This window comes from Eschrichtius robustus, chromosome 16 (assembly GCF_028021215.1).
Source record: "Eschrichtius robustus isolate mEscRob2 chromosome 16, mEscRob2.pri, whole genome shotgun sequence".
Classification (NCBI taxonomy): Eukaryota; Metazoa; Chordata; class Mammalia; order Artiodactyla; family Eschrichtiidae; genus Eschrichtius; species Eschrichtius robustus.
The window spans coordinates 49,986,414-49,998,815 of record NC_090839.1 but is presented as its reverse complement, the minus strand read 5'-3'; the positions used below and the strand labels follow the sequence as shown (position 1 = coordinate 49,998,815).

The 12,402-nt window shown below is 42.8% G+C and overlaps 1 protein-coding gene and 1 pseudogene across 4 annotated transcripts in view; one reads left to right on the top strand and one right to left on the bottom strand.

Annotated features, from left to right (window-relative positions):
- DZANK1 (double zinc ribbon and ankyrin repeat domains 1) overlaps positions 1-12,402 on the bottom strand; it is a 68,386-nt gene that overhangs the window by 17,329 nt on the left and 38,655 nt on the right. For all 4 annotated transcript variants that reach the window (XM_068524103.1, XM_068524106.1, XM_068524104.1 and 1 more), the window contains 2 exons: positions 7,783-7,947; positions 6,219-6,426 (listed from right to left, as the gene is read on the bottom strand). In XM_068524103.1, the coding sequence (XP_068380204.1) occupies positions 6,219-6,426; positions 7,783-7,947 (373 nt within the window). The remainder of the gene's footprint in view (positions 1-6,218; positions 6,427-7,782; positions 7,948-12,402) is intronic.
- Positions 1,517-2,277, top strand: LOC137749846 (lysosomal-associated transmembrane protein 4B-like; annotated as a pseudogene).

The window sequence follows — 12,402 nt, the reverse complement described above, 5'->3', positions numbered from 1 at the left end:
ATGTCAGCCACCTGAGGCCTCACACTTCTGTGGGTCCGGAGTGTGGCCAGTGCCCAGCAGGGATGGCTCATCTCCGCCCCACATGGTATCAGCCGAGCCATCAGCTGAGGCTGGGGGTCCGAGATGGTCTCATCCCTGTGGCTGAGGCCTTGGCTAAGATGGCGCAGGGCTGGGGGCCGCCTGGCCTCTCTCTTCCCGTGACTGCCGCCTGCACCCGCTCAAACGTCAGCAGTCTTTGTGGTGGCTGTTGGCTGGGCCCTGAGGCATCTGTCCTCATTCAGCGATCTGTCCTGACCTCTTTACACGGCACTCACTTCCTGGGGAGTAAGTGCAAGCTCCCAGCCCTCCTAAGTCCAGGCCCGGAACTGTCGTGGCGTCTCTTCTGCCACTTCTGCTGATGAAAGCAACTCGCAAAGGCCAGTCTAGATTCCAAAGGAAGGGAAACAGCATACAGGGATGGGAGGGGTCATTCTGGTCATCTCTGCGGACGATCGACCAGGACACTCATGCCTGGAAGACAGTGGACTGGGTCCTGACGCCCAGCTGGGAAATCCACGAGGCAAGAGAAGAGCTGGGAATGACTGACTCCCAGCTCTGCAGCCCAAGGAACTCAGGGGACCTCATCCCCATGGAACTATAAAATAAACATTTAAAGTGTCTGGAAATGGTTCTAGGGACATAGAGCAAATACAGAAACATCTGAAGAAGAAACTGTGCTAAAACCCAGAACAGCAAGAGTCTGTGGTGCTTGAACCATGACCCACCCCCTTCTCTCCTCTCTCAGCTGAGCACAATGAAAACTTCATTCCATGTGGTTCAACCATAAACACACAGCTCCCTCTCCTCCCACCTCCCAGCTCCCAGCTGGAGAGCTACGGAATCTTCCCAGAAGAAGTGGGATTCAGTGTTTCTCATCCCGCCCCCAATTACCTGCTGCAGAGACCAAATTCTGGGCAAATGCAGTCAAGAGTGGGGGCCCCCCTCCTCTGTCCAGCCACCATTTATGGGATGGACGCTCTCCCTTGGGTCTGGTACACTGAGAATACTGCGGTCCAGGTCATCCTTGTCCTGGCTTATTTGTAAAGCAGAGGTCTCATAGTAGAAGAGGCAAGTCAAGAAGACCAGAGGTGACAGCTGCACCCCCTTCACTGTGTGCCCAGCTGCTGAAGAGAAACACACCATCGTCCCCACCCCCTGATCCAGAGCATTGGCTCAGATATTTTGCACAAGGGAAGATAAGACAGAGAGCTCCGAATCTCCATAGGAACCCACTCCTTTGGCAAGAGTGTGAGGAAGTTCAGGCCTAAGGATAACGATGAGTGATGTGGTAAAAAGCAATGAAAAGAAGCCTAGAGATAGGAGTTAAACCATAGGCTGGCCAGCTTACCAAAGAGAACCACAGAACAGCTAAGAAGAGCTCTCCTGAAGTCTGAAAAATATCTCAAACACTGATCTCAAAAACTATCTCTGTAAAGAATCTCAAATTTAATTGGATCAGGGAGCTGGCAGCAGCCGCGTGGCGGGCCCGGACCCACGCGGCCGAAGCTCCTGCAAACTTGGGCGCGCGCTCGCGCCACTGCGCCGGCGGCCCGAGCGATGAAGATGGTGGCCCCCTGGACGCGGTTCTACTCCAACAGCTGCTGCCTGTGCTGCCATGTCCGCACTGGCACCATCCTGCTCGGCGTCTGGTACCTGATCATCAATGCACGGCACTGCTGATTCTATTGAGCGCCCTGGCTGATCCAGATCAGTATCGCTTTTCAAGTTCTGAACTCGGAGGTGACCTGGAGCTCATGGATGATGCCAACACGTGCATTGCTATCGCGATTTCTCTTCTCATGATCCTGATCTGTGCAATGGCTACCTATGGAGCATACAAGCAACACGCGGCCTGGGTCATCCCATTCTTCTGTTACCAGATCTTTGATTTTGCCCTGAACACCTTGGTTGCAGTCACTGTGCTTGTTTATCCAAACTCCATCCAGGAATACATACGACAGCTGCCTCCTGATTTTCCTTACACAGATGATATCATGTCAGTGAATCCTACCTGTTTGGTCCTTATTATTCTTCTGTTTATCAGCATTATCTTGACTTTTAAGGGTTACTTGATTAGCTGTGTTTGAAACTGCTACCGATACATCAAATGGCAGGAACTCCTCCGATGTCCTGGTTTATGTTACCAGCAATGACACTGCGGTGCTGTTACCCCCGTACGATGATGCCACTGTGAATGGCGCCGCCAAGGAGCCGCCACCACCTTCTGTGTCTGCCTAAGCCTGGAAGTGTGGCATAGCTGGGAGCGACGGCTTGACTTTCATACATCAGAGCAATAGGTCTTTAATTTTACTTCTGAGATGAGCTCTCTGAGCTTATTTGTTGCTGAAAGGCTACAATTAAAAATTTTAGATGGTAAGTTGAAACTCTCTGTAGTTTGAAACCTATGGTTTAGCTAGAGCACCGTGATAGAGTAACTGTAGAATTCTTTCTGTGGGGTTGGGGTGGGCTCCCCTAGTCTTCTCACTCAGCATTGAAACTAACCAACAATCCGGGTGGACCTTTTGTCCAAGGAGGCTGTTGTACGTGCTGAGCCCCAGAGCTGAAGGATTTGTGACACTTTTCTCTCCATTCCCTCCTTTCTCTTTTGAAAGCGTAAAATAAAATCAAAATTATACAATGCTTTTCTTAGGCCACTCCAGTTTATAGAACAAACCCTTAGGAGAAAAGGAATGTTAATCGTGTAAGGAGTCCATATATACACATAAATAAAACAAGAATTTCCTTAGATCCTTTATGATTTAAATTCAGTGACAATTTGAGTTTGCTGGTCAAGGATTCTGTCCACGGGCTAAATTGAGACCCTTTGTCAATTCCCGGCAGTGAGGACAGTCAAGTCACCACCCCAGTGGCTGCTCTTGTAAACCCACGTCTGGGGTCACAGCACGGTGTGTTAGAGGGGAACCGGTTGGTACTGTGTTGTATCAGGTTCTCCCTTTCTCAGAGTTTCCCATCCCCACTCAGAGCCTAGCCTGACTCAGGGAGGACATCCATCAGCTTCTGTCAAGTGGAATTGCTGATATGTATTCACCCAACTATCTGAAAAAAGGTTTTCTTCTCTCCCTGCAAGGCACATCCTACTACTTTGAATTTCTGAGTATGCCTCATCATCTTTTAAAATGAGTGTAAAACAGACTTCAGAAAAATGGGAGGTGGCGGGGGTGCTTTCCTTTTGAAATGCCCTTATCTTGACTACCTGAATTTCAAGGGACTTTTATATATTCATATGTTCAAAAGTCACAGCTCTCCTACTTGTTCATTACTGAATGTGCTGTAAATGAAGCCATTTGCAATTAAAGTGAGATTTGCCCACATTCCCCCCCCCAAAAAAAAATTAATTGGATCAGCCTGTAGAGCAATTTACACCCCCAGAGTGTGGTGGAAAGTAATAAAGCAATCAGTCAGCAATAAGTGGAACTTAAAGGCTGGTTATGGTCAGGGAAAGAGATGGTCAAAGAGAGCCTCGCCAAAATCATGGTCATCCCAGGGTGACAGGGTGCATGGCCAAGGCCTCACTCTCCAAGGAGCAACTTCAGAGGCTTCCCACTGTGGGGGTGAGACAGAGCTCAGGAACCTGGTCCAGCTGGTCACTAAACAAACAGACAAGCAAATAACAGTAACAAGCCTGGAGGCGAGGTCAGTACCCAGAGTTGCTACAATATGTTATTTCAAATGTCCATGTTCCAAAAAAAAAAAAAGAAAAAATTAAGAGACAAAAAAAGAATGCAAAGAAACAAGAAACTGTGATTCATACACAGGACACGAACATTTAGAAGAGAATGAGTAAAATGGAAGACACAAATTCAACTTTATCAATAACATTAAATGTGAATGAATTTAACAACCCAATCAAAAAACAGAGATTTTAGACACTTTAGATTCAAAGATACAAAGAGATTAAAAGTAAAAAATATGGAAATATATATATCATGCAAACAGCAACCACAAGAAAGCTGGACTGGCTATACTAATACCAGACAAAATAAATTTTAAGACCAAATAAAATGTTACTAGATAGAAATAGGGACATTTTATAATGAAAAAGGGTATCATGAAGGTATAACAATTATAAACAATTATAAGTATGTACCTAATAACAGATAACCAAAATACATGAAGCAAAAACTGAGGGAAATGATGGGAGAAATAGACAACTCAGCAATAATGGTTGGACACTTTAATACCCTATTTTCAAAATGGATAGAACAACTAGGCAGAAGGTCAGCAAGAGACAGAACACTTGAACAGCACTCTAAACTAGCGGGACCTAATGGACATCTGCAGAATATTCCACCCCCAAGAGAATATATATTCTTCTCAAGGGCACATGGAACATTCTCCAGGATAGATCGATCATATGTTAGGCCACGTCAAGTCTCAATAAATTTAAGAGGGTTAAAATCATACGAAGTATGTCTCTGATCACAACAGAATGAAACTAGAAATCAATAACAGACAGAAATTTGGGGAACTCACAAATATTTGGAAATTAAATAATTCTTAAACAGCCGGTGGGTCAAAGAAGAAACCACAGGGGAAACTAGAAAATTAATTGTTGAAAGAAAATGGAGATACAGCACCAAAACTTATGGGATGCAGTGAAAGCAGCACTCACAGGGAAATTTATAGTTGTAAATGCCTACATTAAAGAAGAAGAAAGGTCTCAAATCAAGACCTGAACCCCACGAAATAAATAAATAAATAAATAATCTCACCTAAAAAAACAAAAAAAAAAAGACCTGAACCTTCGACCTTGAGAAACTAGAAAAGGAGCAAACTCCGCCTAAAGCAAGAAGAGATAAGGAAATAATGAAGATTAGAGTGGAAATTAACAAAAGACAGAACAGAAAAGCAATACAAGAAAAGTCAACAAAACCCAAAGCTGGTTCTTGGGAAGAGATCAGCAAAATCGGCAAATCTTTATCTAGACTCACCAAGAAAAAGAGAAGTGACTCAAATTGCTAGAGTCAGAAATTAAATAGGGGACATTACCGCCAAACTTACTGAAATAAACAGGATTGTAAAGGGACACTGTGGACAACTGGATGCTAATAAATCAGGTAACTCAGATGAAATGAGGCTCAGCATCATTAGTCATCAGGGAAACGCTGATCAAAACCATAAGGAGACACTGCTCCACACCCACTAGGACGCTTGTAATGAAAACGTCAGATAATAACAAGTGCTGATAAAGATGTGGAAACATCGATACCCTCATACACTGCCAGTCAGGATGTAAAACAGCGCAGCCATGTTGGAAAACAGTCCAGACGTTCCTCAGGAAGTTAAACATGTTACCATCTGACCCAGCAATTGCACTCCTATGTACATACCCAAGAGAAGTGAAAACATATGCCACAGAAAAATGTCTTACGTGAATGTTCAGAGCACCATTATTCTTAACAGTCGAACCTGTTCACACACACACACACACACACACACACACACACAGCTGGACACAACTCAGATGTCTGTTACTGATGAACATACAAACAAATGTCATATATCCACACAGTAGAATATCACTGAGCTATTAACAAAAAAAAAAAAAAAAAGAATGAGGTACTGAAAACACGTTACATGGACAAAACTTGAAAACATCATACTAAGTGAAAGAAGCCGGTCACAGAAGACCATATTATATGCTTCCACTTATATGTCCAGAATAAGCAAATCCGTAAAGACAGAAAGTAGATGAGTGATAGTTACACCCTTGGGAGGGGGATGTACAGGGTTTACTTCTGGGAGGATGAAAAGGTTCTAGAAATGCAGTGGTGATGGTTGTACTGCTCATGTACTAAATGCCACTGAATTGTACCCTTTAAAATGGTTAAGATGGTGAATTTTATGTCATGTGAATTTTGCCACAATAGAAAAAGAGACTATGGCAGCCAGCAGTAACGACGCAGACTAAGCACATTTCTGTGTTAGTCGTACACGTTCTTATGTGCGACTTCATTTACCAACACGACAACGGGGCTGAGAGTCAAAACATGCTAAAAGTTTAAGGAAGTGCTATTATTCACACAAAGCAAAATTACTTGAAAAAAGAAAAATAAAGGCACTTCTTGTACATAAAAATGAATCGAAAGGAAGATAAAAAACGGAATTTTCTTTCAGGGAAAGAGTGGGTTCCCTTCTGAGAGGAGAGGGTGTCTCACCTCTCCCTGGGCTGACGGCTGTGAGGAGAGGTTTATGGTCACTCATTTTCTCCTGCCTCTGCTTCTGAGAAGCCATTTCCAGTTCTTTTTTTGCCAGGAGGGTCCCAGATGGGTAGAACAGGCCAGTGGTCTGTGTGCCCACATCCTTCTTAGGCCCAGCATCAGGCTTGGGCAAAGGAGCACTTAGGGGCTGCCAGGCAGATCGAGGCTGTATGAGCAAGGCAGAAAACATAAAAAACAACAACAACAACAACAACAACAAAAAACCAAAAACTATAACGTAAATTAATTAATTCTCCATTTTATCACAGAAAACAATTCTAATCAGGAGTAAAAGTATCTCCAAAACACTGTACTTTGAACTAAAAGGGGTTTTCAGGCCTTGCCTCACCTTCTTTGCTTGTTTTTCCCAGCAACTCCCAGCCTGAGCCCTGAAGCCAGCCCCGCCCCTTGTCCACTGACTGTCTCAAATTCGGCAAATCAACTGATGCTCCCTGGCCTGCCGCCTGAGGTCTGGAAATCTATCCTCTCAGCTCTACAATCCAGAGGAGCATGGACTTTACTACCCATCCACACTCAACTACTGGGCACCAACATCTTCTCTGAGACACTCTCCTGCATCTGGGCCTGGGGACCTGAGAGGACCACCATGTAAGGATGTGTACTTTGCACACTGCACGAAAGCATTGCATCTAAAGGGGTAATATTCACATAGTGGACATTGTATGTTTGCATATTTATTAGGACAATTTTTATGGTAAAAGAAAATGTCTAACAAAATTAGTAAATTACAAGCAATTTCCAACAGATGGCAGTCAATTGTCTTGAGAAAAAAAACACCATGTCTCATTTGCACAAAGGTGCCACCTCGGTTATTGGCAGTCCCGCGATCTGTAAGTGTTTTCATTTGGGTTAAGAAACCATGAACTCCCTAAAAATGAATGCAAAGTTGCTGAGTGCACGTGCATTCTCTCTAACAATCATCAATCTTCAAATTCTTCTAATGAAGAGATTTGAAGAATCTAAAGGAGAGAAGAAACCCGAAAAGTCTTTCTGTAGCTTAGACAAATTCATAAAAGTCTAACACAAAGCTGGTTACAGACTAAGTCCTTCTGAAAATAACCTTGTGAGATTTTCCTCAAATATGCCCAGTTGTTATAAGTGGCGAAAGCAATTTTACGAACCCAATATAAGTTTTCTAAAATATAAAAGAGCAGGGGGAAAGTTCTTGGCGTGCTACATAAGAAATTCACGAGACGAGAGTACATTCTATCCCATGTATTTTAAAGCTCCCTAATGACATTACATCTATTACCTTGCACACGCAGTTAGACCTTGATTTACTACAGATAAATGCATATTTACATCTTTGAATTCTGAAGAAATCACTCGAGTGTTTAAAACATAATGTGGTTGAAGTTATTTACACACCCAGTTGAAAGTCCATGAGAAAGGTCTCAGTGTTTCGGCTCTCTTCCCCTGGGTTGGCCCACAGGGTCGAGAACACAAATTCAGAGTCACAACCCCTTCCTGGGTCCAGTTCTTAGTACCATGGAGGCCTCACCTCAGCAAAAGGGCCAGGTTCTCCAGCAGCTGGAGCCAAGCTGTTCTCCACACTAGGTCTTGCCAAGGACTTCACATAAATACCACAGGAGCCACAGAATCGTGCAGATGGGTGATTGCTGGCTCCACATTTATAACAAACGGAGTAGCAAGTTGCAACGCCAGGCTAGAGGATAGAAAATACTTTTATATTTTCACGAATATCAGAGACACAGTTTTCCCATACAAATTACGCCCATACTGTACAATCTGCAGCCATCCAAAGAACACAGGCCCATACCCTCTGACCCTGTAATTCTACCTTCTAGAATTTATCCTACAGATGGACAAATTCACAAATAAGTATATTCAAGACCATTCCCTGCAGGATTGTGGTTTTATGGGAAGTAACTGGAAACAGCCCTAAACGTCCAGCGCCAGGGGATGGTCTAAACGCACCACGGGACATACAGACAGCAGAAAAAATGAGGAGGCTACTAACGAGATACACGGCTAGGAGCAAAGAACCGGGTCTGTGTTCGTATTAAACTACCAGTTACTTATTAAGGCATCGAATGGCTGAAAGAAGACCTCAGAAAGTGGGTAACAGTGATTACCTCTGGGGGTAGGAGCCGTGGGATTAGGACGGGAAGGGAGACTAACCCTTCACACGAAACCTCTTGCATTATTTACATGTGACCCTTACACCCATAAATAATTTTGAGCGTTTCGTTAAAAAGGAAAGCAGACAACTCATAAAAGAAGAAAACACCAGGAGTCAATAGATGAGTGAAAAGGTTTAACCTCAAAAAATGCAGATGAAAACAGCAATGAGAGACCCTCTCGATGTGAGAGAACTAATGATCTCTGTCTGCAGATTCTTAGCGAATTGGTACTAGGACCCAAATCCCAAGAAGCGATTTCAGCAAGGCTGTGGAAGGGAGGAGCCTGGCTCTGGGGCGGCCCTGAGGCACAGAGAAGCTGTGTTAAAACCCCCATGGAGGCTCCCTATCAAACTCAGAAGCAAGCTTCCCCTGCTCGCACGTGGACGGGTGGACACAGGGCCGTACAGGCGGGTCAGTACTCCAATCCCCCTCCCAATCCAGAAGAGAAGGAAGCCCCAAACCAGTGCAAACCCTGGAAATACGGTACTTCTGCCCCAAAGAGTAAAACTATGATGAGCTTCACCAGTGAATGAATTAGAACAAAGAGCATGCGCTCCTTCACGCAAAGTCGATGAAACTGGTACCTCACATATCCTGAAGCCCCCGTTACCTGGCACGCCAAAGGCAGCGTGCCCACCGCCCTCGCTGTGAGGATGTTACTTGAGAAAAAGCCCGAGGAGAGGGGGCGGCCTGAGGGGTCACGGCTGAGGCTCACCCTCTCTCCTTCGGACTCTGGTTTCCATCTGGAAACGTCAACTTACTTGCCACTCCTGACACAGGAGAAGAAGTATTATTTTCTTTGGGGGAGGGAGTTGGGATTGTCTCGTGAGACTTTCTGAGACTCCGGCAGGCGGACCTGAACTAGAATCTTTGCTCCCGCTGCTAAACCCCACGGCGGAGCTGGCAAGCGGGCGCCCTGGTCGGCTCTGTTTACAGATGAGGGAAAGCGAGGCACCGAGGGGCTGAGCCCCGAGATCTGAAGCCAGGCCAGCCGACTCTACGCCATAGCCTGGCTTTCATCCACGACTCCATGCAGCCCCCCTTCAACACAGTGGCTCCTCGCGGGGGCGCTCCTGCGGCGGGATCTCACCTGGTTAGGCGCAGCGCAGTCCGCAGGAGGGCTCAGCACAGGGTCAGGCTCCCTGTGTCAGCTTCCTTCCCACTAGACCTGATTTCCTGAAGGGAAAGGACTCTCATTTCACACTTCTCCCCACAAGCACAGGACCTGGGACACTGGCACCTGGGCGCCATTCAAGTAGTTACTGAATGAATCAATCGATCAATGAATAACTGACTCCACTGATCACGGAATGTGTGCACACGTTATAGAAAGTGTTTATTAAGGATAATTTTTCCTCAAAGAAAACTATGCGCCCAGTGTATCCTGTTTTACTTCAGGGACTGTTCTGTTGTCCTAAGACAGACATCTATCCAGAAAGAGGCTACACCAGCTCCCAACATCCACAGATTCCGAGAAAGAAGACCCCTTTTGTATATACTTATCCTCGCCCCATTTATGTGCAATTAAAGGAAGACTCTTTGGGATAAAATCAAAGGAGAAACCCTTTGGAAACTTTTCCTTCAGACTTAAATTTATCCTGCTATTAAAGCAGGGTTTTGATACAAAACTTGCTAATCTGGGTTTCTAAATACAAAGCCTTCAGACCTTTCATTGAAATGCACAGTGATTCAGTTATACATATATACATTCATACGTATATGTGTGTGTGTGTGTATATGTATACATATATATATATATATATATTCTTTTTTCTCTTAATTTCTTTATAAGCCATACAGTTGTTTAAAACATAAACCACAACATTCTTGAAGGGTTTATGATATATAAAGGTGTAAAATGTATAACTGTAACATAAAGGATGGGGGAAAGGATATGAACCTATAGAGTTGCAAGACTTCTGTATTTAACCTGATGTGGTACAATAATAAATACTTAGACTAAAAAGTTAAAAATGTATATTTTAATCACTAGGGCAACTACTAAAAAATAATGCCAAGAAATACAGCTAAAAAGCCAACAAGAATATTAAAATATTATTCCAAAAAGTATTCAAAAACCCCCAAAAGGCAAGAAAGTAGGAACAAAGGAAACAAAACAGATGGGAAAACTAAAAATCAATAATCAATAATAAAATGGTAGATCAAAAACCAAACATATCAATAATTATGTTAACCTTTGATGGATAAAACATTCCACTTAAAAGGCAGAAATTATCACAATGGATTTTTTTTAAAAAAGGAAAAACCAAAAAAAAAAAACAAAATTTAAAAATTTAAAAAATAAAAAGGAAAAACAACTATATGGAAGCCACAGACAAAGTCCAACTATATAGGCTGAAAGTAAATACATAGATAAAAATATTCCATGTAAACAACAAAAAAGAAGGCTGGAGTGGTTCTGTATCAATATAGGATGAAACAAGTTTAGGGGGAAAAATGTATTATAAGAGATAAAGAGGGAAATTTCATAATAATAAAGGTTAGATTCACCAGGAAGACGTAACAATAGAAAATGTTTATGTGCTTAACAAAATACATGATGCAAATAGTGACAGAATTAAAGACACAAGTAAACAATTCCAGAATCATTGTTGGAGGTTTTAATACCCCTTTCTCAGCATTTATCAGAACAATTAGAATATGATCAGCAAAGACATATAAGATCTGTGCAACATTACACTTTGACTTCATTGATATTTATAGAATACCCACAACGACAGAACACACTTTTTAGTGCAGCTGGTATGTTTTCCAGGTTAGACTATATACTGGGCCATAAAACAATTTTCATTGACTGAAAATAACTCAAATCATACAGGGTATGTTCTCTGACTATAATGGAATAAAATTATAAATAAGTAACAATAAGATAAGGGAAACCCCATATATTTGGAAATTAAAGAACCAACCTATAAATAAATCATAGGTCAAAGGAGAAATCACAAGGGATGTTAGAAAATATACTTTAATAAAATTTTAATAAAACTAAACTGAATTATAATAAAAATACAACTTACATAAATTTGTGGAATATTGCTGAAGAAGTTCTTAGAGATAAATTTGTAGTCTCTTTTTAAAAAGAAGAAAAACTTTAAATCAAAGATTTGAATTCTCACCTTAAGAAATCAGAAAAAGAATATTAAATAAAATCTAAAACAAAGAGAAGAAAGGAAACAATAAAGAGCAAAATTCCAAAAAATGAAACCAAAAAAAATGGAGAAAATCAATGAACCAGAAGCTAGTTCTCTGAAAAGATCAATAAAAGTTTTAAGTCTCTACAGGACTTCCCTGGTGGTGCAGTGGTTAAGAATCCACCTGCCAGTGCCGGGGACACGGGTTCGAGCCCTGGTCTGGGAAGATCCCACATGCCAAGGAGCAACTAAGCCCATGCGCCACAACTACTGAGCCTGTGCTCTAGAGCTCGTGAGCCACAACTACTGAGCCCATGTGCCACAACTACTGAAGCCTGTGCACCTAGAGCCCGTGCTCCACAACAAGAGAAGCCACCACAACGAGAAGCCCACGCACCGCAATGAAGAGTAGCCCCCCTCGCCGCAACTAGAGAAGGCCCACACGCAACAAAGACCCAACACAGCCAAAAATAAATTAATTAATTAATTTTAAAAAAATTATAAGTCTCTAGCTGGAGAGAGAGACTGAGAAAAAGAGAGAAAAGGCGGGAGAGAGGATGAGAGAGAGAGAGGAAACTGAGAACACAAATTACAAACATCTGGAACGAAAGAGGCAGTCGCACTACAGATCCTACAGACATTAAAATGGTGCAGAGGGGATGTCATGAAAAAATGCCTGATAATACCAAGTGTTGGTGACAATGCAGAGAAACTGGAACCTCCATATCTCACTGGTAGGAATGTAAAACAGTATAGACACTTTGGGAAAAAAGTACGGCAACATCTTATAAAATTAAAGAGGAACTTAGATGGAACCAGCAATCC